The 25,559-nt window shown below is 55.3% G+C and overlaps 1 protein-coding gene across 1 annotated transcript in view; it reads left to right on the top strand.

Moving 5' to 3' along the window:
• WSCD1 (WSC domain containing 1) overlaps positions 1-23,870 on the top strand; it is a 30,251-nt gene extending 6,381 nt beyond the window's left edge. Inside the window, exons 2-8 of the mRNA XM_068531078.1 lie at positions 413-527; positions 869-1,053; positions 5,226-5,347; positions 18,296-18,455; positions 19,163-19,327; positions 21,905-22,105; positions 23,518-23,870. Coding sequence (XP_068387179.1) covers positions 413-527; positions 869-1,053; positions 5,226-5,347; positions 18,296-18,455; positions 19,163-19,327; positions 21,905-22,105; positions 23,518-23,870 — 1,301 coding nt within the window. The remainder of the gene's footprint in view (positions 1-412; positions 528-868; positions 1,054-5,225; positions 5,348-18,295; positions 18,456-19,162; positions 19,328-21,904; positions 22,106-23,517) is intronic.
• The last annotated feature ends 1,689 nt before the right edge of the window (positions 23,871-25,559 follow it).

The following is a 25,559-nucleotide window of genomic DNA, read 5'->3' as shown; positions in this document are numbered from 1 at the left end:
TGATTTCTTCCCTCTGGATCACAAGGAGGTGACAGAACCTGCCTATCGAGACATTTGTGGAGGCAGAGAGGCCTTTTCCAGCCTAGGAAGGGAAGGGATGGAGAGGCGAGGGGTCCAGGGGAAGCACTTAAACCAGCCAGACTCGGTGGGTGAGGGTCAGTGGAAGAAAGTTGTGTTCTGGCTGATGCCAGGCTCCCGGCAGGGTGTCTGGAGGGACAGTGGGCCATTAACTACGGAAAGGGGGAGGAAGAGAACCATGTGGAAGTGTCCAGAGGCGCTTCAGGGAGGCTTGGACCGCAGCCTCATCCCCTGGGCTTCTCTGCGAAGAGCCTTAGGCAGGAAGGGCAATGCCAAGGGTCATCTTCCCTCTCCCCGGGGCCTCTGAGTCTCCGCTCTTCTTCCCCGCCTGCAGGCACATACATGGGATGCTTCAGTGGCGACGGCCAGGAGAGAACTCTGAAGGGGGCTGTGTTTTTTGACTTGAGAAAGATGACCGTCTCCCACTGCCAGAATGCGTGCGCTGAGCGGTAAGTGTGGGACCCTGACCATCAGCTCCACTGGAAATGAGGTCCAGAAAGTGGAAGTGGTGTCCCTGAGGTGATGCGTCGGCTTCCAGTTGGCTGTCATAGCGTAAGCAGAGCTCGACCGATCAGATCCCAGTTGTCCGGAACAAAGAACGTTTACTGACGGGACGGCAGGGGGTTATGGAAAGAGCTCTGGGCTCAGTGTCAGGAGACCCGGGGTTCACTTCCTGCAATGCCAGGACTCACCCTTAGCCTGGCCCCAGACCCAGCCGCCATTCCTGGATCCAGACCTCAGTGCCCTGGGCCAAGGTCGGGACTCACCGCAGGCCCCGCTCTGCCTGCAGGTCCTACGTCTATGCCGGCTTGGAGGCCGGGGCCGAATGCTACTGTGGAAACCGGCTCCCGGCAGTGAGCATGGGGCCAGAAGAGTGTAACCACGAGTGCAAAGGGGAGAAGAGCTCCGTGTGCGGGGGCGTGGGCCGTCTCTCCGTGTACCGCGTGGAACAGCTGCAGCCCGGCTCCAGGAAGCGTGAGTGTGCCCGTCTGTCCCCTGCTCTGCCGCCACCCCCGCGTCTGCAGCCCCTCATCCAAACCACGCGGGGCCGAACCTGTGCTCTCCCTTCCTCACCACCTTCCCCAGACAGGCTCGCGGCAGGGGTGTGGGGTTATAGCCAAAGCTCACGCGAGTTCGTGACCGAGGCACATCCTTCCTTATCCTCTACAGGAGAGAGAAACTGATCAGGAGGCCCAGGGCCTAGGTCTAGGTGTGTCTCAGACATGCTGTGTGGCCTCAGGCCGTTTGCTTCCCCTCTCTGGGTTCCAGTCTAGTTTGTGAAGTGCAGAGGCAGACTTTGATTTCTAGCAATGGGGCAGACCAGGTAGTCTGAATGTCTCCTAGCTATGAAACACCTCGAAATGCTGGGTAAAACTGCTTTAAAGGCACAGCTGAACTAACAAGAAAGTAAGGAAATCCCTGGCTCCAGGAAGGAAGTGGGAACTAGGAATCACAGTGGTGAGATGAAGGTAATCAAGGATGCTGTGTAGCTCTGGGTCCCCGCCAGGGGAAGTTGCTGGTCTTGGTGATCACACGGCTTAGGTTTTCACGTCCACAGAGGACAGAAAAGGAGGCTTTGAGCCTGTCAGGGTAGGGAGTTGGACTGAAACTTCTGTGTATAGTTGGACCCAATTTCACTGAAGTATAAATCAGTGAAATTTTAGATTTCAAAAGAAAAAAAACACCTAGCAGAAATAGAAAAACTTGTCTGTTTTGACCTGAGCTTCGGGTGAAAAAAATTTTTCCTAAGACTTTATAACCTAAGAGTTTATAATTGCAGGCCTGCATTTGTCTGAGTTTTGAGGTTCAGATTTCTGCTGTCTGCCTGGTCCTGAAAGCTCCAACATGAAATTTGGCTCTGGGCCATCTGGAGGTACCAACAGAGGCAAATGCAAAATTCTCTCTTGGGAGCTGTGCCACCAACCCAGGTGTAAAGAGTTCCTGTAGATAAATTCTCACTGAAGATGAGTTTACAATTCAAAATTATAGAACCCAGGAGGAAATAATCAACCACGAGGGAGACTAAGCTGATGCATCAAGCAGCAAGACTGAACCTCCCAGGATTTCACCTGAAAGTGCTATCAAACAGAGATGACAACTGAGGGGGGCCCAGCTAGATGTTTGTGAAACTCAGATCTGTCCTCATTGCAAGATGAGCTGCAGATCCACTTGATGTAACTATAAAAGGCCCTTTTATAAAATAATACGGCTGTGTACATTTGCACATGTGGGGAGCCATCCTCTTCCTGACTGGGAGGGGCCAGGCTGGGAAGAAGTCAGAGCGTGGGAGACCTCCCCCCACCACTGGCAAGTGTGAGACTGCAGATGATGGAGGCACAGCCCAGCATCCAGGAACGTCAACTCATCAACTCAGCCACCTCTGGCCATGGACCAGGGCTCCAGGAGAGCTGATGGATTAGTTTCAAGAACTGGACAGAGCCCAGAGAAAGGTGTCAGGTCAGAAGCGAAGACTGCAGAGGGGTTTCTGGGAGAGCTTTCCTAGTGACGAGGGAGTTTGCTAAGCGGTCCAGAAGCCCAGCTCAGAGAAGCATGGGTGAGCTTCAAAGCCAACACTGGCTGCCCTCTGTGGGGTCAGAGTGATGGGGAGAGTGGCTCAGTGCTCAGACGCGGCCAGCTAGGCTATTCCGGTGCTTCCTATGTTCAGACAGGATTGTCTGGGAACCAGGGCTCCAGATGGGGGAATGGGGACAGGGGTGGAGACCCTGACAATACACTCTACGGATTCACTAATGAGCCATTAACTCAACAGATACTCATTGACACCTACTCTGTGCCAGGCCCTGTCCGGGCTCAGCAGTTTGCCATGGTACATGGATGTATCGAGTCCTGCCCTGTCATCTGGGCGTCCACATGGGCTTCCCGAGGACCAAACTGCTCCAGGAGGGCTTCTTGGACCTTTGACTTTCCTGGGTTCAAACAACATTAGCCCCCCTGACTCCTCAGCCCTGCCCGCCAGGAGGATCAGGCCTGTATGTGGGCTCTGGGCTGCCCCGGCAGCTCGCCCTGCCTGCTCAGCCACTGACTCTTAGAGATCAGTATTTGGCTCTAGGTTGCCCACTGGTTAAGGGTCAGATGGTCCGGTCATTCAAGCCAGCCTGAGATCTCAAGTCGGCTAGACCTGTTGTCGTAGTTAATGTTGAAACGGTTTAACAGCCTCCCCTTCTGGCAGGCTGTGGAGGCTGCACGGCTGACCTTTGCCTGCCTGCTCCCTTCTCGAGGGCATGAACCGACAGGATCTCTGTCAAGAGGTGACCAGGTGACCGGCCATCTGAGATTTGAGCTTCTCACTGGCAAGGAGCTCTCACAGGGGTCAGACCCGTGAAGGTGCTCTGCGGGCTGGGATCAGAGGGAGGTGCAGAGCAAGTCATCAGTGGCTCCATCTCGGGGGTGTCCTTCTGCCCTAAGTGCCCCTGGAGCTGTCACCTGGGGAGCGGGGGAGAAGGGAGTGGAATGGGCTGCCCTGGGTGACAGCCTCTTCCCCGACAGTCACGGCGGTGAAGCCTAGAGGCAGCTGACGCTGCACTTCTAGCAGCGTCTTGTATCACTGACCTGTTACAGCTTATGCCGCGCCCTCACCTGCCCTGTCGTGTCCAATTCCTTACTCTGTCAGCACACATTGGGCACCTGCTGTGTGTCAGGGTCAGGGCTGGGTGTGGGGAGCATTGGGGTGACCCAGGCCACAGGGAGGTACTCACCGGGACACTATCACCCCACTCGCCCTGCCTGTCCTGCTCACCTCCCTTGCCGTGTGCCCCGGAGCCTGTCTCCCTGGAGCCTGTCCCACCCCAGTGCAGCTGACTGAGGACCACGGCCCAGTCCGTCTAGATATTTTGTCCTTTGGGGGCCCGGTCGTGCCACAGGGCAGGACAGAGTCCTGTGGGTCCAGCACAAGTCATCACCCCAGGCCCTGGCACCAAAATCCAGGGCAGGAAGGTGGCTCTGGGAGATGCAGCCCCATGGGGGCTGGCGTGTGGGTGCATGTCCTTCCTCAGAACAACTCTAGCTGCCAGGCGTTACTTAGGTGAGAAAATGGAGAGCCTCTGAGTCCATGACATGCCCAGATTGCTGACTGAGTCCCTGGCAGTGCCGGGGCTTGATCCCAGGCCGTTAGGCTGCTCCGCCTGGACTGTTTTCCCAGCACCAGGCTGCTTTCCCTCATCTGTGCCCTGATAGGTCCGTGCCCTGACGCCCAGACCACTGGTGCCATGGTCGATAGGATGGGCTTCCGGGCCCAGAGTTTGGTCCTGCTTTGCAGTTTTGCGTGGAGAGAGCCTCCCGCCGTGGTGCCGGCTGGCGAGAGGGTTTCTGCTCTCTCCACGAGGTGTGGCAGGCGGAGAGAACCGGGAGAGATGCTGAGCCCCAGGAGATGTTGTGCTAAAAGGAGCATGGGATGAGAATCAGGACGCCATCCAGGGAAACTCTGAGGAGTCTGGAGGAAATAGGAACAGTTGGTGCCGGAACATTCCAGAAGGTTTGTCCCCACACCAAGGAAGCCAACTAGGGAACTAAACTTCTCCACCAGAAGGTCTGTAGGACAACCTGGCAGCCTGTGTACCACGGGCTTGAGGAGTATTCCTAGAATCCGGCGGGAGTTCAAGATCAGAGAGGAAGCAAAGTAGTGGTGTGACTCGACGGCACAGCAAGAGGGAGTGTGGCAGGATTTCAGGTTTCCAAATCGACTTTTCTTTTCGTGTGTACGTGGGTAGGACAGAGTTTTCCAGAGTGACAATCTCTTGGGTCACCTAGTGCAGAACCTAGCACAGAATGGATGCACAATCCCGATTTGTGGAAGGAAGGAAGGAAGGGAGAGAGGGAAGGAGGAGGAGAGGATGCATACTGTCCCCCAAGGGCTGGCAGGAGCTTCTGAGTTCAGAAGCTTCAGCCAAATGGTCCCTTGTCGGTGACCCTGGCGACCAAGGCTAACGAAAGCTCTGGTGCCTGGTTTCTCTCGGGAGCTTGGCTTGACCACAGCCTCTACGGGCAGTTTGCCCTCTCTGATTGGAAATCTGCCTTTCCTGAGTGTATTTCCACCTGTTTCGGCATCTGAAGCCACCGTTTTCCTCTGTGACAGGCACCAAGAACGGTGGGCACCATTTCTCACCGGAACCCCATTTCCTTCCCCGCAGGAAGGACCGTCACGTACCGTGGCTGCTTCCGACTGCTGGAGAACGTCACACACGCCTTCCCCGACTCCCTGGTACAGGCCAACGTGACCGTGGAGACGTGTTCGGGATTTTGTTCCCAGAAAGTAAGAGCAATTATGATCTCACAGCCCTGCCCTTTAACCATCCAGCCGGAGTGGTGGTCTCAGGGAGGGGCAGGTGCCCGTGTGGGGCTGCGGCTGTCCGTCCTCGGAGCCTGGGTGGGAGCCGAGGAGGGAGGTCCGGGAGGGCGGCGGGCAGCAGAGTCGCCGAGGACGCCAGCAGGGAGCCCGCTAACGAGGTGATCCGGGGCTGGGTGGGGAGTCGTCAGAGAAGGTTGTAAAGCTGAAAGAATCGTGCCTTTCCCGACGTGAGCTCTTGGCACAAGTGTCAGATGTTAAATTGACTTGGTTTGGAAGCAGGAAGATGCTGGCTCGGGACTTGGGGAGTGCAGATTTTCTGTTATTTGCGCTGACAGCGTTGGGCCATGAATCTGACTTCGGGGGCTGTAGTCGCTCATGTACCTTTGGTTCAGCCTGGGCTGAGGAGTGGAGTGTGGTTCTGTGCAGGGGCCGGGCTGGGCACCAAAGGCCACTGTCCCTGCATTGCATGCCAGCTCCAGGGTGGGAAATGTTGATCAAGGCCACGTGGGGCTTGCACAAAGCAGGACCGGGGATGGGGTGTGAAGCGAGGCTGGCGGGACCGGCGGGCTGCCCAAAGAGCTTTGAGAGCTGGGGCTGGAGAACCGTGGTCTCCAGATTGGGCTGGATGCTGTGGCCCTGGAAATGGCCCCGGGTGGCAGTAGGCTGGGATTTGGGGCTGCTCCGATGTGCTGGGGTTCAGTAGCCTTGACGGGACTGTGGTACGTGGCAGTGTAACAGAGTAGGGCTAGGAGAGAGGAGGGCCTTGGCAATGATGATGATATTTATCAACAGAAGCTAACAGGTATTGATCATTTATTCCAGGTTCTGTTCCAACTTTACATGTGTTAACCCATTTAATCCTCTTGACAACCATAGGTGCTCTGCTTAAGTGCATTTTGCAGGTGAGGAAACAGAGAGCTTGGGCGTTCTGCCCGAGGTCACACAGCCAGGAAGGGGGAGATCCAGGATTTGAACTCTGCTTAGCTCCGTAGCCTGCTGGTTGTTAGACGGGTATAGGACGTGGGCCTCAGCGAAAGCACATGTAGTTGGACACAAAGAAGCGCTCCCTCCATGGGGCCCCGACCTACAGGGAGCTGCCGTGCTCTCAGCCCTCTTGAGATGCTTCCCTTGGAGGCGGGGGGAGACAAAGCCTTTCTCCTACTCGCTTCCCTCTTGCACAGTCGCGGCCTTTGAAGTGGCTCTCTGACATCTCCGGCATTTCCAAAGCCACTGCCAAGGATGTCTTAGGCATCAGGGCTCATGAGACACAATTCTGGGAGCCGAAAAGGCTGTTTGTTGATTCACAGACATCTGGCCTGGGGACCCCTTCCTCCCCTCTCCCCCTGGTGGGAGCAGAGCCAGTAGAGATGGCAGGGACACCTGCTTGCCCAGCAGGGAAGCAAGCCGCCCGGTCTGGGCTTCCTTCACACCTGCAGTTCCGAGCGGCTCCCTGGAGAGCCGCCCGCTGGAATCAGATGAACTCAGCTGGTCCGGGCCTGCTGAAGGCCAGCCTCCCGGTCGGCAGACACAGAGGCATATTCCTGCGTGCCGGGCGCTGGGTTGCAGCCTTCCCGCTGGTGGTCGGCTCTGATCCTCCCAGCGCTCCGTGAGCGGGGATAGTCTGACCCCTGCTTTGCTGCGGAGCCGGTGCAGGTTTGCGGGAGCGAGAGCTCTCACACGCAGGCACAGAGCGACGGGCTTTACATCCCACTCTCGACACCACGCCCCGTGCTTTTCATGCTGCTGCCTCTCGGTGTGACATCGGCGGGGGAAGGGGACAGGCGAGTTAGCCGGAGGAGACAGGAGACAGGAAAAGAAACAAGAGGAAAGGGAGCGGACAGCATCACGGCTCTGCCTCTTTGATGCTTTAAATTATTTTCAATAGATAACATGCTCACGTGGAACACAGTAAAAAGACACCAAAGGGGGTCGAGGGGAAAGTCTTCCTCTCACCCCTGTGTGTCGTCCCCTCAGTGTCCTTCCTTGGACGCAGCTGACGGACCTGACCTCGGCCAGCCGCTCTCAGAGAGGTTCTATGAATATTCAAGTGGTTGTTCCTTTACAGAGTCACGATGCCTTTACAAACCCCACGGATGGTAACGAGCCACACGCACTGCTCTGCCCCACAATCCCCTCCTGTCTCTCCACAACGTTGCTCCACATTGGCACAGAAAGCGCTTTGCCACTCTTTTATTCAGTTACATGGATGTCCTATAACCAACGCCCCGCTGTTAAGCATTTAGGTTGTTTCCAGTCTTTTGCTTTTACAAACAAGGCTGTGATGACTGTCTTTGTGGGTGGGTCGTTCTGTGTCGGTGGCGGACCTGCCAGATCAAATTCTTAGGAGGTGCCAGGTCAAAGGCCGTCTGTCCTTGTCCTGTGGGTAAACTTCGCCATGCTGCCCTCGGCAAAGGTTGTGTTAATTTTACGCCCCGCCAGCTCTGCATGAGAGGGAAGCAAGGCATCCTCGTGCCTCTTCTTTTGGAGAGGATGACTTCAGAGCAGCGTCCCAGGTAGACGGCCCGGTATTCTGGGGAGGCCTCCCCTGGGGCAGCCCACAAGGGCCCAGAGAATTCTGCCTTGTGGTTACAGACGCAGAACTCGAAGATTTTAAACTCTTCAACTCCTATTTCCAGCCATTCTTCATATTTACTGACAGAAATCCGGGTCGCTGCAATCTCACACTGCAGCGTGTGCCAGAAGATACCTGAGGGTTGTTGGTAGCTTATGCCGTTCTGCACCTTTGCATTTTGTACGTCTCCCCTCGAGATGCGTTTCAAGGACGGGTTCCTTGCTTGGCTCTGGGCAGTGATGCTGCGAACTGTTGAGGTCAGAACAAGGATGAAAGGGCGTCCAGGGTTCTCAGAAATGGCCTTTGCCCTACAGGCGTCAGGATCTGTGCTGACAGCTTGGCTCCTATCCTGGCCTCCCCTGTATTGTCGACAGATGGGGCAGGGACAGTGGCTGTTGCCTTGAGTCCCATTGTTTAGATCCACAGAACGTTGCAGCTGTGAGGAGTAGAGTCACTATTTCCAGCTTTCAAGTTGAAAGCAGGTCTTGGCAGGACATAATTGTGGGACGGGGGCCAAACACATGCACTGACACTCATGGGGGGGGGGGGTGCCAGCTCCCCCATGAGATAGAGCTCACCCCTGAAGAAGGGCTAAGACAGGAATTGGGTGATTCTGACATACAACAGAGGAAGGTCAGTGCCTGATGGGGATGAAGGAGGCTTGGAGGGAGGCTTCGGTAGGAGGGCTGCAACGTTTTGGAAGGGTTAGAGCTGGAGGATGTGGGGCCGTGTCAGCGGGCAGAGGAGGGGCGTGAGGACTGCATCGTAAAACTAGGCAGTGGCTGGGCAGGGGTGAGGTAGTGGGAAGGCAGCCAGCCCGCCCAGAGTGCAGGGCTCCGCGGTGCCATGTGAAAGGTAGGACGGGGACAAACCGCAACAGGCCTTGGATGCCCGCCTCCAAGTCCAGATGTTTTTCGGCGGGTAAGAGGGAGCTACTGATGGTGTGGCAGGGAGGGGGCGTATGACTGGCGTGGGGCTTCATAGCTGTGCGTAGGATGCTCTGGGGTGAGGGGTGTTCTCTGTGGATCCCTTTGGGAGACAGCAGTCCTCAGGGCCACCCCCAGAGACGCCTTGGCAAAACTGTGACTGAAGTCCACCTGTGACCTGGCTCTGGAATTAGGAATTCCAGGTAGGGCAAGGATGGTGCCCCAGATGTCATGCTTGTAAGTAAAACCACCGTCTGCCTGACAGAGTGAGCCTTTGGTTCCCAGAATGTCTGTTCCTCCCTTCTCCCTCGTCCTGCTCTGCGGTTGTTGGTATGACTTGGACTCAAGCCTTCTGGATGATCCCCATCAGCTCTCAGGTTCCCAGTGGGAGCTAGGCTGGGACCCTGATCTCACTCTAGGGCAGGGTTGCTCATCCTTGCAACGGTTGACATTTCGGGTTGGATAATTGTTTGGGGATCTGTCTGTACGTTGTAGGATGTTTAGCAGTATCCCTGGCCTCTACCCACGACATACCAATAGTACTCCCCGCTTAGCTGTGACAACCCAGACTGTCTCCAGACATAGCCAGGGGTCCCCTGCAGGGGAACCACTGTCCCAGAGGGCCACCTGGAATGTGTGGGCTCAGCCATACCCAGGCCCGGTTCACGTTCCCCACGCATCTGAATCCTGGTGATCGATTGTCTTTTACAACTATTTAGGGAAGATGAAGAAGCAAATTCCGCCTCCAGCGTTGAGGTCTGGTGGATACAGGATCAGTTGGAAGTTCAGCTGACCCAGGCCTGCAGAGGCCAGGGATCTATTTGCAGGAAGGGTCTTCTCTCTCCTCTCCTGGATGTTGAGGGTGAGTGAGAGAGGTGAATTTGGAGATTTCTGGCTGTACTTTCCTGACCGACGTGCCAAGCACTTCCTCTCCGGAAAGGCTGGTGGCACCGAGGCTGCACAGACGTCCCAGTGGCAGCTTCGTCTCATCCTAACTTGGCTGCAATACAAGCTCAGATGTCCCACGATGTGGGAATGGTTACATTATGCCGTGGCCATACAGTGGACTATAATACAGCCATTGAAAATGTTTTCTGCGACTTTTATGATGGAAAATGCTCACAGCAGACTGTTAAATGGGGCAGAGCTAAACCTGAGGGTGGGGACAACAGGCTTAATTAGGGCTGGCTGGGCAGGGGGGCCGGGAGACAGCAGATGCCAGAGGTGGGGCATGCAAGCAGGAAAAGAGGGGGAGCCTTCTTTGTGCCATGCCCCAATTTCGAGCACCATCTGAGATTTATTTGTGGCTCCCGAGAAAAATCTCTACTCTTCTTTGCTAGTGAGTTACAACGGATTTGGGGAGCTCCCAGAGTGTAGTTTGACAGGGGAAGAACATTTTGGGCCACATCAGCATCTTAATGATCTGACTCTCTGCCAGCAAGGGCGACTTGACCTATGTAATGTGTTTTTAAACACAGTAAAATGATCTTGTCTAATTTTCTGCGATCGTGTTGGGGATGGAAGAAAACCCGCTCATTCTCAGGCCTCTAGATGTTATCGCCTCCTTCACTGGAACAGAAGGTGAAAATGACCTTAGGTGTTTGCATTGCTACCCATTCGGACGTGGGGTCCTTAATTTTGAAGCCCCGTATTGGTGTTTGAGTAGATAGGCCATTTGTGGGAGTGTGCGTTCCTGCAGTGGGACTGATGGGTGAAATCTGGCACCATCTGCAAATAGGTTACTAACGTTTGAAGCTTCAGCTATTACACCTTGTGGTCTGAGGTTTGTTCTCCCAGCAACTTCTCCTACTGAGAAAGGCATCGCAGGGAGAGAGGTGTTATCCTTTCTGCCTCCCCTCTTTTAGCCTCTTTGGGGTGTATAAGTTCTTCATACAGAATAGTGATCACCTGGATGTTTTCCCATCGACATTTCTTCTGAGGTTTCCCCTTTGTCCGTTTAAAGGAGGCGCTAACCCAGCTGCCTGTGGGATGGAAAGGCACGCATTAACGCGGAGCCGGCTTGTTCTCTGCTGGGCGGTGGCTCTGGCCACGTCCCCTTGGATCTCGATAGATGCAGTCCATCCTGCGTGGGTCTGGGTTTTGTGAATTACTACCTCTGTCTGCTGTCTGGGGCTCCAGTCTGCGGAGAGCCATCGCCCAAGGGGACATCCCCTAGGGGCCCCTGGAGACACTCTGACATTTAGCTCAAAGTTATCCTGAGGCAGCACCTTTGAGGCTGGACACGTGGAAGAGGGCTGGTGAGTTGGCTGTTCCTGTGGAGAAGAGTGAATACAGAGAGATGGCCTGATGCCCCCACCCCATGCCTTTGGCCTCCTCCGGACTCAGACCAGCCAACTTGCTGAGGGTCTGCTCTCTGAAAGGCCCCTTAATAGGATAGGTGTTCCTTGAAGAACACAGTTTTGAACTGCACTTGTCCACTTATGTGTGGATTTTTTTCAATAAATTCGTACCACAGTATACATCATCAGCCATTGGTTGAATCCACGAACACGGAACCACAGACTTGAGGATCCGCGGATTCGGGTATCTGTGCCAGGTCCTGGAACCCATCCCCTGCAGATACCAAGAGATGACCGTATTTCATTGCATCCTAAAATCCCCCTTACAGCTGAAGAAATCAAGACTCAAGCCGTCTAAATTTAACTCACACCAGAGCCCTTAATCATTAAGCTATGCCCCTTTTACAGATGATAAAACCAAGGCTCACAGCTGCCCGGTAGCTTGTCGACAATCACACAAATGAGATTCAAAGCCCGGGATTCCTGACGACAGGCCTCAAACTGGGTCCACCTCCTGTAGCTGCCCCTCCAAACCGCACAGCCCCGCACCTGCAGTCAGATCACAGGGAAACGTGCTCTCAGTTACAGGGTCAGCGGACGGGTTTGCATTCAAACTGACATTTGCCGGAAAGCAAGAGTCGGTCCTTTCATCCCCATCCCCACATCCCCCTTCGTGGGCCTCGCCTCTCCTTTCTGTGTCTTGAATGTTCCCCAGTTCTGCCTCTGGAGGCAAGAGACTGGTCAGAGGCAGCCTCCATGCCGGTTCCTGAATTTCGTCACAAACCCACCGCATTCACGTTTTTGCCTCCCAGGGGCTGAGTGTGGTGTGTGGCAAAGCCCCGGACTGGGAGTCCCGAAGGCTGGCGTCTGCTGCCACACACCCTGATGGCCTGAGGTCGTGGGCTGCTTGCCGCCGGCCTCCAAGCCTCAGCTTCGCCTTCTGAAACCGGAAGTTCTCATCTCTGAAGTTTTGGTAATTCTGTGTAATCCTGGAGATCCTGAGAAAGGTGCCCAAGGAGGAGCGAGGATGGAGAAGAGGAGACCCCAGAGGGGGTCCTTCTTGAGCTCTCACTCCTCGCCTGTTGGAATGTCCGCTCCTTGACCCCTTGGCCATGGCCAGGCCTTGGCGTGTGGATCCCCGCCGCCCAGAGAGCCCAGCCCTGGCTGTATCGTGACCCGGCTCCAGGCTGAATGCCCAGACGTACTGCAGACCCAGTCCCCGCCTGAGCCCCCATCCTGGACACCCAGGCTCGGGCTGTAGAGAAAGTACTGGGATCAGGGCGTGCACCCACCCTGCCCTCGGAACTCCTCACCTGTTTGAAGCGGTATCACATCTGTGTTCCTGTTTTTCTGCCTTGTCTTGGTTCATTTTCTCCTCTTCTCTCTCTCTCCCTGCAGCTTGAGGTGGAGGTACCGGGGAGCAGCAAGGTTGGCAGAGAGATAAGACTCATCAATATTTAATTTTTATGGAAATCATGTCTTAGAAATCCCCAAGGGGCTGAAAATTGTTCTGTGTTTTCAGAATCCAATGATGTTCCTGAAGAGGTTATGTTGTAAAGAAAACCACATTACTGTCTGCAGCTCTCCCGTTGCTCTGCAAACACCCGGGAACTTGACAGTTTAATCCACTCAAGGAAGCAAAAAGGTTCAGGTCACTGGTGGGGGCAGCCTGGTCCCAACCCTGGGATACGGGATCGTGAGGCATCAGCCGTTACCACCGGGGAGGGAGACAGACCCAGCCTGCCCTGAGCAGACTTTTTTTTTTGTAACTGTGTTCGTAAAATATTCTTGTCTGAACAGGAATCTCAGGATGGCAGAGTCCCCTGGGGTTCCTGTTGTCAAGGAGGGTTTGCTTAGATGGAACAGGCTTTCTTCTCTTTACTCATGGCCGGGCACAAGTGACCAACGGAAGACTCATGTCCAAGTCTGTTGCCAACAACTCTGGGGGGGAGTTGGGATCTGGAAAGGACATTCATTCATTCATTCATTCATTCGTTGGTGCATCCATCCAAGATTCATTAAGCATCCACCATGTTCTAGACTTTGTTCCAGGTACTGAGAATGCAGCAAAGCACACCAGACACACAAAAATCCCGGCTTATATTCTTGTGGGTAAAGGCAGACAGTAAACCAGGGAAAATAAGTAAAATATATAGTATGTTGAATGGTGACAAGCACCAGTGGAGAAAAATGAAGCAGGAGCCTTACATATTTCCCCATTGGAAATGAAGATGTGTATCCACTGAAAGTCTTGCCCAAGAAATGTTCATAGCAGCGTTATTCGTAATAGGTAAAAACGGGAAACAGCCCAGGGATCCATCAAGTGAAGGAGTCCGCAAATTGTTGTGTCCACACACGGAATGATACTCAGCGATAAAAAGCAACAATCCACTGCCAGATAAAACAACATGGGTGGACTTAACAAATATTTTTCTGAAAGAAACCAGACTCACAAAAATATGTGCTGAGTGATTCTATTTATAGGCCGTTCTAGAATAGACAGAACTCATCTGTGGTGATGGAAGTCAGACTAGGGGTTGCTTTGGGGGAGGGGGCTATGAGTGGGAAGGGGCCGAGGAAACTGGTGTGAGGGAAATGCTGTGTGTCCTGGTAGGCATTCATCAGAACAGACTGGGTGGCACATTCAGGGTCAGAGTGTTCCATCGAGGTAAGTTATACCACTGAAACAGAAGTAGAAAACACAGCAAGGGACTGGGTGTATCGGTGATAGCGGGAGGGATGTTGCAACTCGAAATGGGGTGGCCAGGGAAGGCCTCACGGAAGAGGTCTTGCAGAAGGTGAGGGAGAAAACCATGAGGGTATCTGGGGGGGCTTCCCTGGTGGCGCAGTGGTTAAAAATCCGCCTGCCAGTGCAAGGGACACGGGTTTGAGCCCTGGTCCGGGAAGATCCCACATGCTCCGGAGCAACTAAGCCCGTGCACCACAACTGCTGAGCCTGTGTTCTAGAGCCCGCGAGCCACAACTACGGAGCCCGTGTGCCTAGAGCCCGTGCTCCGCAACAAGAGAAGACACCGCAATGAGAAGCCCACACTCCGCAACGAAGAGTAGCCCCCGCTCGCCGCAACTGGAGAAAGCCCGCGCAGCAACAAAGACCCAACGCAGCAAAAATAAATAAATTAATTTAAAAAAAGAAAGCCGTGAGGGTATCTGGGAAAGGACATTCCAGGCAGGGGGCACAGCAAGTGCAAAGGCCCTGAGGTGGGAGCGAGACTGCAGTGGCCAAGGACTGGTAAGAAAGCTAGCGTTAGTTTGCTCGGCCTGTCATAACAAATTCCCACAGACTGCTGGGTGGCTTAAACAATAGAAATTTATTTTCTCTCAGTTATGGAGGCTAGAAGTCCAAGATCAAAGTGTTGGCACGGTTGGTTTCTTCTGAGGCCTGTCTCTCTGGCTTGCCAATGGCCTTCTCCTCCATCTCTGTGTGTCTGGGTCCTAATCTCTCCTTACAACGACACCAGTCAGATTCGATGGGGGCCCATCCTAATGGCCCCGTTTTAACTTAATTGCCTCTTTAAAGGCCCTGTCTCCAAATACAGTCATATTCTGAAGTGCTGGGGGTTAAGGCATCAACATGAATTTTAGGGGACACAATTCAGCCCGTAAGAGCCAGTGTGGATGGAAGTGTGGGGGACACAGACGCAGACAGCTGCTTGCTCTCTGCTGCCGCTGTGGTACCCAGGCTGCTTGTTCCCGCTGCTTGCTGTGATGAAGGTATTGATCTGGGACGAGGCGGGATGAGGGCTTTTCGGAAGAGGATGGATAGCAGTGGGAGAGGCCAGAGGTTGCAGTTCTTGTGATGGCTTTTCACTAACTCACATCAGCAGGAGAACTTGCTTCCAGAAAGCCAACGGCATTCTGATTGAGGGTCAGGACACAGATTTGCTTTCTGTTGAGAAATGACATGGGGGCCCCAGGGTGGGTGGAGTCTAGCCAGAGGTACTGATGGGGTTTGTCCAGCCTTTTGTCCCCTCACTCCAAGCCCAGCGGCCCCAGCTGCCGGTGCTGGACGTCACCGCAGCTCTGACAGTGACGGCAGCTGTGGCTGAGTGGGTCCTGGTTCCAGGGTTAGGGCCCCATTGTGGCCACTGAGCCCTCAAAGCAATTCTTTTCTTTTTTTTAATATTTAAAAAAAATTTTTTTTTGGCTGCATTGGGTCTTCGTTGCCGTGCACAGGCCTTCTCTAGTTGCGGTGAGCAGGGCCTACTCTTCGTTGCGGCGCACGGGCTTCTCACTGTGGTGGCTTCTCTTGTTGCATAGCACAGGCTCTAGGCGCGTGGACTTCAGTAGTTGTGGCGCACGGGCTTAGTTGCTCCGCGGCATGTGGGATCTTCCCGGAACAGGGATCAAACCCGTGTCCCCTGCATTGGCAGGCGGATTCTTAACCACTGCGCCACCAGGGAAGTCCCAGCGATTCTTTTCTTTATGTGTCTGATCGAGATTAAGGATCACAAGTGCTGCTTGGGGGAGGGACTTCCAGCCTTTGCTTGATCCTGAGCTTTTGGGGCCTTGGAGGGGGAGCCAAAAAGAGGAATTTTAGGAACCGAACTCTCAGCTACTCTGAGTTTCAGGAGGGTGGTCTGGGCCCGCCTCTAGTACAATTAGAGGTCTTAAGAGTTAAGAGTAAGGGAGCCCTTACTATGTGCTGGGTCCTTTTCATGTGTCATCCTCCCTTCATTCTCCCCGCACTCTATGGTGTGACTGTTATTGCCCCCAGATGACAGATGAGACAGCCAAGACTTGGGGGGCAGGTAGTGACTGGTCCAAGGTCATACAGATATTCAACCGTGGCCCTGGGATTCGAGTCCAGGTCTGTTGGATTGTAAACCTGGTGCTTTTTCTCCTACCGGGTGCTTCCTCCCTGGTGCCTCTGGACATGAGCCCGTGGACACCCTGAATGACTGCCTACCCCTAGCCCCCTGTCCCGGGAGGAATTTGCAACTCAAGCCTCGTCCAGGAAAGGCATGGGGGTAAATGTCCTAGTCTCACTGGCCCTCACGGTGGATCAGAGGGAGGGAAATGAGATCCTCCAACTCTTCCAGGCAGGACAACTCAAGGAATATGTCCATTTTACAGATGGAGAAACTAAGGTTCCAAAAGGGGAGGTGATTTGCTTATGGTCCCATAAAATGTTTAAGGGCATCTCTAATGCCAAAGTGAGCACTGAGGTCTGGAAGCAGACTTTGTGTGTGTGTGTGTGTAGGGGTGTGTAGTGTAAGAATAGTGAAAACATCCTCTCTCCTGTCCCCACATGGCAGCTCAGCCCTGAGAGAGGGACGCGGGGCTGGCAGAGGCAAAACTGCCCCTGAGCCTTGACGAAGGAGGAGGGAGGTGGGAAGAGGCCTTCGTGGGAGCTGTGAGGTCTCTGGGAGAGCATCCCACCTACACTTAGGAGAACAGCCCTCCACTGGGGGCAGCCTCCCCTCCTACCTCCTAAGGGACCACCCGGCCCCAGGCTCTGCATCGCCCTCCCCTGGCTGGGACACCATCCACTGTCTTTTCTGAGTGCCGAGATCCTGGGCTCTGCCAAGCCACGCTCAGAAGACGCTATTGATTTTCCTTTATTTATTTTTTTATGAGATTTTTTGCTGTGGGCAAAAAACAAAAAGGTTTGTTCAGCGTTTCCCTTAGCAGCGAGAAGTTTTCTCTGCCCACTGCTTCCCTCGCCCCCAAGCACACACTCAATTGACTCCTCTCCTATCTCTGTGCTCCAGGGGGCCTCGCATCTCCTGTTTGCAAGATGCACGGAGAGGCAGAGTGGAAATGGGGCTGAGTGTCCTACCTGGTGCCTGGTACACAGTAGGTGCTCAGGTAAAATGTGTGGGAGAGGTGAGTGGAGGAATTGCCCACCAGGGAAAGGAGGCCGAGGATGGCCCGTTCCTCTGTGAGGAAAGCACCTACTGTGTGCCGGGCCCAGCACTGGGCAATTTGGACCTTTCTCATCTAGTTTTCACAACCGATGTGCAAGGTGGGTTTTATTCCCTTTGTTCAATGGTGAAATTCAGAAAGGTTCAAGGTTACCTAGGCTGTGAACCTGAATTCACATTCAGGCCTTCCCAATGCCAGCGCCCCAGCTCTCGCTGCTGTGCGGTGGGTGCAGCCTTCTCCCCAGAGGGAACCAAGAAAACATATGTAAAAAACTGCCAGGAGTTGGCTTGGCCTTCTAACCCTGGCAGGGCCCCTCCGATTTAAGGAAGCCCCCATCAGCCTGAGCACCTCGGAGCGGCCAAGGCCTGGCCGTGCCCACCCCTCCTGTCCTGGAGAGATGCTGTGTGAGAATCTGTCACCGGCCCTGCACCCCACCCTGCAGCAGGACTGCAGAAGCAGGGGTTAGGTCTGTCTCTTTCCAGGGAGGGCTGGCGGGAATTCCAGACCTCACTGGGGGCTCACAGTCTGTTGGTTAAAGATGTTGAATGCTGAGCTGCCCTGGGTGGGCCTTTCTGTCCCATTCTAACCCAGACACATGTGGTTTCCCCACCTGGAATGCCGTTCCCTCCCCGGCACTCCTGACGACCCCCTAGATGTCTCCAAAATCCAGGTCCTGTCCCCCCAGTGGAGTCACCCCTCTGTAATAGCACCGGTGCTATTAACAGTGGACTTTTCTGGACTTCCCTGGTGGTCCAGTGGTTAAGACTCCACTGCAGGGGGCACGGGTTCGATCCCTGGTCGGGGAAGTTCTGCATGCCGTGTGGTGCGGCAAAAAAAAAAAATTTATACACACACACACACACACACATATATAAAGAATGGGTAATAGAAGAAGGTAGTTATAAATACCAGCTATGACTATGTGACCAGTTACATAAATAAAGACTGTAATTATCATAAAAAACAAAACCAAACAGACAAACAAACAAAAGACCTTGGGCTCGTCACCGGCCAGCGGTGAGCTGCTAGAGGGCGGAGGTCCCGTCTCATTGAGCTTTGTCTCCCCTGGGTTTGGGCCCAGAGCCCAGCGCTGGAAGGACGGACAGACACCCCTGTAGATCCCATGCAGCTGGCAGGACATCCCCCGCGCTCACCCTGGTCCCTGAGCGGCGGGGGCGTGGCCCCTGCACTCACCCAGGATGCTTCTCTTCCTCTCCTTCCCTGGCAGGAGTTCCCCTTGGCCATCCTCAGGGGCTGGGAGTGCTACTGTGCTTACCCCACGCCCCAGTTCAACCTGCGGGATGCTGTGGACAGCTCGCTGTGTGGCCAGGAGTCTGAGGCCCGAAGGCTAGCGGAGTACTGCGAGGTCTACCAGACGCCCGTGCAGGGTGAGTTCTGCCCCGGAGGTGGACAGGCGTACGGGGCCCTCCTCCTGTGTCTACCGCTGGTTGTGGCACTTGGTCTGGGGGTTTGGACTGAGTATGCGGTCCTGGGGCGGGGAAGGCGTCTTGGTGGGTGGTCCTATCTTGGGGTAACGGGAACAGGAGGCCTCCACCATCCCTGGAGGCTGGATACAGGATGCGGGGCTCGGTTTGAAGAGCACCTGACCTTCATCTGAGTCTCTCTGGGGATGAAGGTGGTTTGAGGACGAGCAGAGAGGCAGGGTCCAGAGGGACAGCAGTGGCAGGGTGGTGGGGCGGGGTGACATGGCAGCCCAGTGGCCACGGGGGCCTCCCTGAGCCAGTCCAGGACCTGGGGACCAGTAAGTCACCCAGGCTGTGTGCCCAGGCTCCAGCATCTGCCTTGTGTGAGAAGCAGGTCTGCCCCAGCTGACCTTGGGAGTCTGCAGGATGCTGATTCCCACCAGACTCTTACACTGGGAGGTCTCGTCATCAATGGGACTTTCTCTGGCCAGCCGCGGACCTGTGCAGCCCAGGTCCAGGTGGCAAATCCCTTCCCCTTTTTGGGCCTCAGTTTTCCCATTCATCTCCCAGTGGGAGTCCTGGGTTGGCATTTCCTATCTAGGGAAGTCTGAGAGAGAGTCTGGGAGTCGCAGTGGAGGTGGGTAACCCTGAGACGACTTCTGGACTTTCAGATACCCGGTGCACGGACCGGAGGTTCCTGCCCACCAAATCCAAAGTGTTCGTGGCTCTGTCGAGCTTCCCGGGAGCCGGGAACACATGGGCGCGGCACCTCATCGAGCACGCCACTGGCTTCTACACAGGGAGCTACTACTTTGACGGCACTCTCTACAACAAAGGTTAGTGAAGGCTGCAGGGCAGGGAGGAGCTGGGCAGTTCCCAGCACCCAGACTGCAGCTTCTCCAGCCCAGCTCCTCCCCGGAGCTCTAGTGCTGTGCTTCTCAAACTTGAACGTGCATAAGCGTCACCTTGAGGGCTTATTAATTCAACATAGCTTCCTGGTTTGCACGCCCCCCTCCACCAAGAGAGTGTGATTTAGTCGATCTGAGATGGGGCCTAGGAATTGGCATTTCTAACAAGCTCCTAGGTGGTGCTGACACAGCCAGCCCTAGGACCACACTTTGAGAGAAAATTCACAAGATCTGTTCTGGATTCAAAGGGAAAGCCTAGTAGCTTAGATTCCCTCTCTGTAAACATTTCTTGAATTTTCCTTAATTTTTAGAACCCTCAATAATTAGGCGAAACTGGCTTCATGTGTTCATTTCCTTTTTCTTTTTTCTTTGTTTTTGAGGCAAGTGTAGCTTATCAAAATACGATTTTTAAAACGAGGTCCAAAAATCTTCAAGAGTTTAATGATTTCTAATATTTCTCTTGTAGAAATAAGAGGCCTCATTATGTCAAGTAAATGAACTTTAAAATGGCTCAAATCTGTGCACTGTTTAAGACTAAGAACCTCAGATAAGCCAAGTGGGATCTATATTTGGTGAAATATATTTCTCTGTTGTCAAGTGTTACAACAGTTTCTCTGGGATTCTTAGAGTTTGGTTGCGGAAAAGAGGATACTATCAGTAACATCCTAGAGAAAACACAAACTTCCTGAGGTGGCAGCGGGTTCCAGAATCACCCACAGCAATCTTGGTCTGGTTGGGAAAAAGCCAAGGGTGTCCATATAACCCAGTTTCATCACCCCTGGGAGTCTTGAGTGTTATAGCAGCTACAGGTGAAGTGGCCAGATGAAGCACATGGACCTGCCCACTCTGGCCTAGTCCCCTGGGAACCACCTAATGTGTACAGGCTGCAGCTACCCACCGTGTTCATCTAGAAAGAAGGCCTTTACCTTATTCAAACAGCTGGCTGTCTCAGTCTACAAATGGCTAAGTGGCCCAATGGCTCGATAGCTGGGCATAATAAGGATTGGGTTGACACTGCCTCAGAATGGCTTTAGAGATCCCCGATGCATCTTTGAGCCTTACGAGACTGCTTAGATGTAGCCACTGGCCTCAGAGCACTGTCAGAGCAGTCACACACACACACACGTGCACTCACGTGAAATTCGCAAGGAAGCTCCAATGCCAAAATGCCAAACCGTCATGGGTGAGCGTGGTCTGAGTTATAAGGAAAAGTGGTGCCTGTTGAAATAGGCCAAGGCAGTACAAAAAGCACCCTGGGCCTCAGGGTGTCAAAGACCAGATATCATGTTTACTTGGCTCATGGTCTGACTCATTCTTTCCTGGAACTTCCCAGCTGTTTGACAGAATGAATCAAAGCAAAGACTTTTGGTGTTTGGCCCATGGCAGAGATGAATTTGAAACGTGTTGAGTTTCAGCTGGTGACCCCAGACTTACAGACTCAAAGGACACTTGCATTTTCCAGGCATCAAAGACTTGCTGTAGATACAAATACTTCCCAACCATTCATGAAGGGGGGTGGGGGGATGGGACTCATTTATGTTTCCAAGAGCCCGAGGCAAGCTCATGGGCAATTCTGGAGCTTGTCGCCAGAGCTGGATGGCATGGGCTATGTTGAGATGTGGCCAGGAGACCAGGTTCAGGGGACATCTTTCCAGGAAGCCTTCTGTGACATCCCACTACACTCCCAAACTAGTCCCCCTTACTCTTTGTTCCCATAAGCCCTTATGCTCTGTATTACACTTGGGCTATCCCCCCACTAGACTGTAAGCTTAAAGACAGGGTCTGAGTCTTACCCCTTTATCCCCAGTGTAAAGTCCAACACAGAACGGGCACACAATGATATTTGTTGATAAATGTGTGACTCTGTGTAGGGATGGGTAGAGTCTCCACAGGTGCAAGGCTGGAGCCCAGTTATAGGACTGTGGCATAAGGACAGAGGGTGGCGCTACAGCTGCTGACTGCCCTTGAGCTTGATGATGGGGATCCTGCCCCTTTCTGTGGGGAGGTGAGTAGAAGACAGAGGCCTCACAGGGACACACAAAGCCACGTGGAGAGAGCCCTGGCTCTGATGCTGTGGTGCTGTGTGATCTTGAGCAAGTCACGTACCCACTCTGAGCCTCAGTCTCTTCATCTGGCTACGCCTGCCGCTGTGGTCAACTCACAGGGTTATTTGCAATGCTCATGTGACATAGCCATGCAGATGCCCAAATGGATGCATCTACAGCGTCTAGAGAGAGGGCATGGTCGGGCTCTGCCTCCTGACTTCTGGGATCTACAGGAGGTGCCGTATCTTCTTTCTCTTGCAGACGCCATCTTTCCCCACTTAGATGCCTCCTGCTCTCACTGTCTCTTGGGCAGGGTCAGGCCCTATCCGCCATCCATAGGCCATCCCAGTGCCCTCTGCTGTGCCCCCAATGTCGGCTCTCCCTCAGGGGTGCAGGTTAGCGTTCAGACCTGTCTGCTGCCGTGGCAGCGGGAGCTCCACGATGCCTTTCTCCCGGGCAGGGTTCAAGGGCGAGAAGGACCACTGGAGGAGCCGGCGCACCATCTGCGTGAAGACCCACGAGAGTGGCAGGAGGGAGATTGAGATGTTCGACTCGGCCATCCTGCTGATCCGGAACCCGTACAGGTCCCTGGTGGCCGAGTTCAACAGGAAATGCGCCGGGCACCTGGGCTACGCAGCTGACCGCAACTGGAAGAGCAAAGGTGAGCACAAGGGGCCGGCGGGGTGGGGGAACGGTTGCAACTTTATTCTTGGGGTCAGTCTGCTGATACACGCTTACTGAAGTCCTACTATGTGCCAGGCACTGGGCAAGGCGCCAGGAGCCCAGGCTACAGGGGTCACAGTCTCTGCCCTCAAGGCACACACAGTCTAGCCTTTGGGCGATGAATTAAAGAGACACAAGTCAGGATAGTGAGTGATATATAATGAAGCCATCAGAAATACAGCTGTGTCCAGCAGAGTGGGTGGCATGATGAGACGCGGGGCCTGAGGCTGGGCAGGCTTGTGCTTCCGTCCCTGTGTGACTCCGGATCAGCTGAGGCTGGTGGGTGTCCCCCCCTTTCCCTATCACCCTCCCTCTAGACCAGCCCCCGTCAGCCATCCCTGCCCTCCTGCTGACTCCCCTTGAGGACGCAGGCAGGCTGAGCTCTGATCCCTCCCGGGTCTCTTACCAGCCCAGTGACCTGAGGCAAGCTGCAGACCTTGTCTTCTGAGCTTCGGTTTTCTCACCTTAAAAACAAGGGTGGTCCCATCTCATAGGGTTGTTGTGAAGATTAGAGAAAACAGATGCTTCCCACAGCATTTGAGGTGCCTTAATAGCCCAATTATGGAAACTATTTTTGTTGGGGTGATTCTTGACATTTGCACCCTTCTCCCCACTTAAAAAAAAGACCCACCGAATTTCTAAATTTGCTGAAATAAAACCTCATGGAGCAGATCACCTGCCAGAGATCGCAGCTGCCCCGCCTGTGGCCTCATTGTGCGTCACTGGTTAAACCGGCGATCGCACCCACAAGACACAAGAAGCATCAATTAGGCACCCCATTCACGTAGCTGTGTAGGAGGCCCCGGGACAGGAAATCCGGCCTGCACAGCGTCTTCTTCTGACTAGGAGGCACGGCAGCTGCCCCCCACACACTGCTCGGCCCCCATTACCCAGACTGGATGTGCAGAGCTGCCAGGGCAACATCAAGGTGAACCGAGGGTCATCTCGACAGAGAGGCCCCTGCCTTGGTTGTCTTTAACTCCACTATGTCCCATAGGCCCGAGACCCTGGGCTCTCGCCATGCAGGGACAGTCCCAGAGGGCAAGGTCCACCCGAGAGAGAACCAGTTCTTGGAACGCACGGTCCCCGTTCGTCTTAACTTGGTGTGTTTCCAAGGAGACCGCTGGGGGAAGGGGGACCTGAGGTCACAGCTCCCAGGTGGGCTTGCAGCTCTTCAGAGCCCAGCCTGCTATAACCCTCCCCAACACGAGGTCGCCAAGAGGGTCTCCCTCCGGGGGAGACCGGGTAGGTCGGCCCTGGGCGGTGGACGACGGAGCATCCTGGCCCCCAGGAGGCCAGCAGCCCCACCGGGGCCGGGCCCTGACACGGCGCCCCTTCTCGCCCACCCAGAGTGGCCGGACTTTGTCAACAGCTACGCGTCATGGTGGTCCTCGCACGTGCTGGACTGGCTCAAGTACGGCAAGCGGCTGCTGGTGGTTCACTACGAGGAGCTGCGGCGCAGCCTGGTGCCCACGCTGCGGGAGGTGGTGGCCTTCCTCAACGTGTCCGTGAGCGAGGAGCGTCTGCTCTGCGTGGAGAACAACAAGGAGGGCAGCTTCCGGCGGCGCGGCCGGCGCCCGCACGACCTCGAGCCCTTCACCCCCGCGATGAAGGACCTGATCAACGGCTACATCCGGACGGTGGACCGGGCCCTGCGTGACCACAACTGGGCCGGGCTGCCCCGGGAGTACGTGCCCAGATGATAGGCCCCGGCCCGCTCGGCCCACCCCGCTGGGAGCCGGCCGCCCCCGCGGGGCTACGCACGTGCTCAAACGCTCGGGTGCCCCCCTGGGATGCTCGGGCGCCGATGCCACCTGCAGGGAGGTCCCCCACCCCGGGGCTGCCTGCCTCCCGCACGGGGAGACTGGACGTGAGCCCCGGCCAGGCGGACCCGATGTCACAGGATGGACGCAAAGGGACACGCACTCCTAGCCAGACCCGCTTAGACCTGCCGCTCGCTGCTCACGGTGCCCTAACGCGCCTGCGCCACCACCCGGCTGTGCCAGACACGCCCAGACTTGCAGACGCGAACGTTGATGCAGGCGTGCAGACGCCAGGTTGTGCGTTCCTAGGGGCTGCCTGTCCGTCTCCCCCACGCACTGACACACGCGTGCACCCTGGGCTCTCGGAGGCCCCGGGATTCCTGTTTCCAGCCCAGTGCAGGCTTGCTGGTCAGGGGCTTTGACTGGGGGATACTGGGCTGGGTGAGCTTAGTGCTCTGAGGAGCCAGGACCCCGGCCTGGAGGCGGGCTCACAGCCTGTGTCCGCCGGGCCAGGCGGCCGTGACCGTGCGCCTGCATCCCACAGCGTGTGTGGTGTGATGGCCAGGCGCCTCCAGCTCTGCAGCCCTGCCTCTCCCTTCGCCGGGGGTGGGCTGGTGGCACCACGGGTAGAGCGGAGCTGCCCACACAAACCCCGCACCTCAGGACCGGCCACAAGTTCTGTGCACCCCCGACCCCCCGTCCAATATCAGCACTCCTTGGAGTGGGCGCCTCCTTGCCTGGCTTCTTTCTCCGACTGTCCCCGTAAAGCTGGGGGTTCGTGCCATGTCCCAGAAGCAGGGTGTGGGGGCGAGGAGACAGCAGGGCAGGGAAGGGGCTGGGCCTCCAGGGGAGCCCTAGACCTGAGGGGCCTGTATGCCAGCAATGCCAGCAGGATGGGGCTTGGGGTGGGCATGGGCAGACCCGGGAGGGATGAGTCTGGGTGCCACTGGGGCTGGTGGTCCCCCCTGTCTTGACAGGCCCCTGCTCTCCACGGGGTCGCCCCTGGGTTCATGAGGAAGGGGGGTGGCATGGCCTGTCAACAAGGCTGCAGCTTCTGTCTGACCCCCACTGGCCCAGCCCTCTCTGTCTCTCTGTTATTCACCCACCACTTCCTGTCACTGGGCCTCTTTGTCACACCCTCTGTCTCTGTTTTCTGTGAGGCTGACATCTTTGCCACTCGTTCATCCAAGAAGGGGAAGGGAACTCCCGGGCGCTGACGCCTGCTGCTGTGTACAAGCCTACGGGCCTCCTGAGAAGGTGCATTCATAAGGTCCCCTCCCCTCACTGTCTAGTGGGGACTGGGGAGGGGTTGTCACAAATGGGAGTGAGAAACCCAGTGACAGAGGAGCGTGTGTGCTGTGCGGGCTCCCAGGGGGTCAGGGAATGCATCGCAGTGGCTTTGAACTGGTCTTGAGGAACCTGTAGGAATTCTTCCAGCCACGCAGAGGGGAAGGGTAATTGAGGCAGAGGGAACAGCATGTACAAAGGCTCAGAGGCTTGGAAAACCCTTGTATGTTTTGCAGAAGAGGTGAGTGGGTGTGGGGCGTGTGTCTCTCTGAGTCTGTGCAGCAGGAGGATGGGAGTGGGTGGGTGAGGACAGAGGAGGGGACACAGAAAGGGACTCTCCTT

The sequence above is a fragment of the Eschrichtius robustus genome, chromosome 20 (genome assembly GCF_028021215.1).
Source record: "Eschrichtius robustus isolate mEscRob2 chromosome 20, mEscRob2.pri, whole genome shotgun sequence".
Classification (NCBI taxonomy): domain Eukaryota; kingdom Metazoa; phylum Chordata; class Mammalia; order Artiodactyla; family Eschrichtiidae; genus Eschrichtius; species Eschrichtius robustus.
This window is presented reverse-complemented; position numbering and strand designations above follow the sequence as displayed.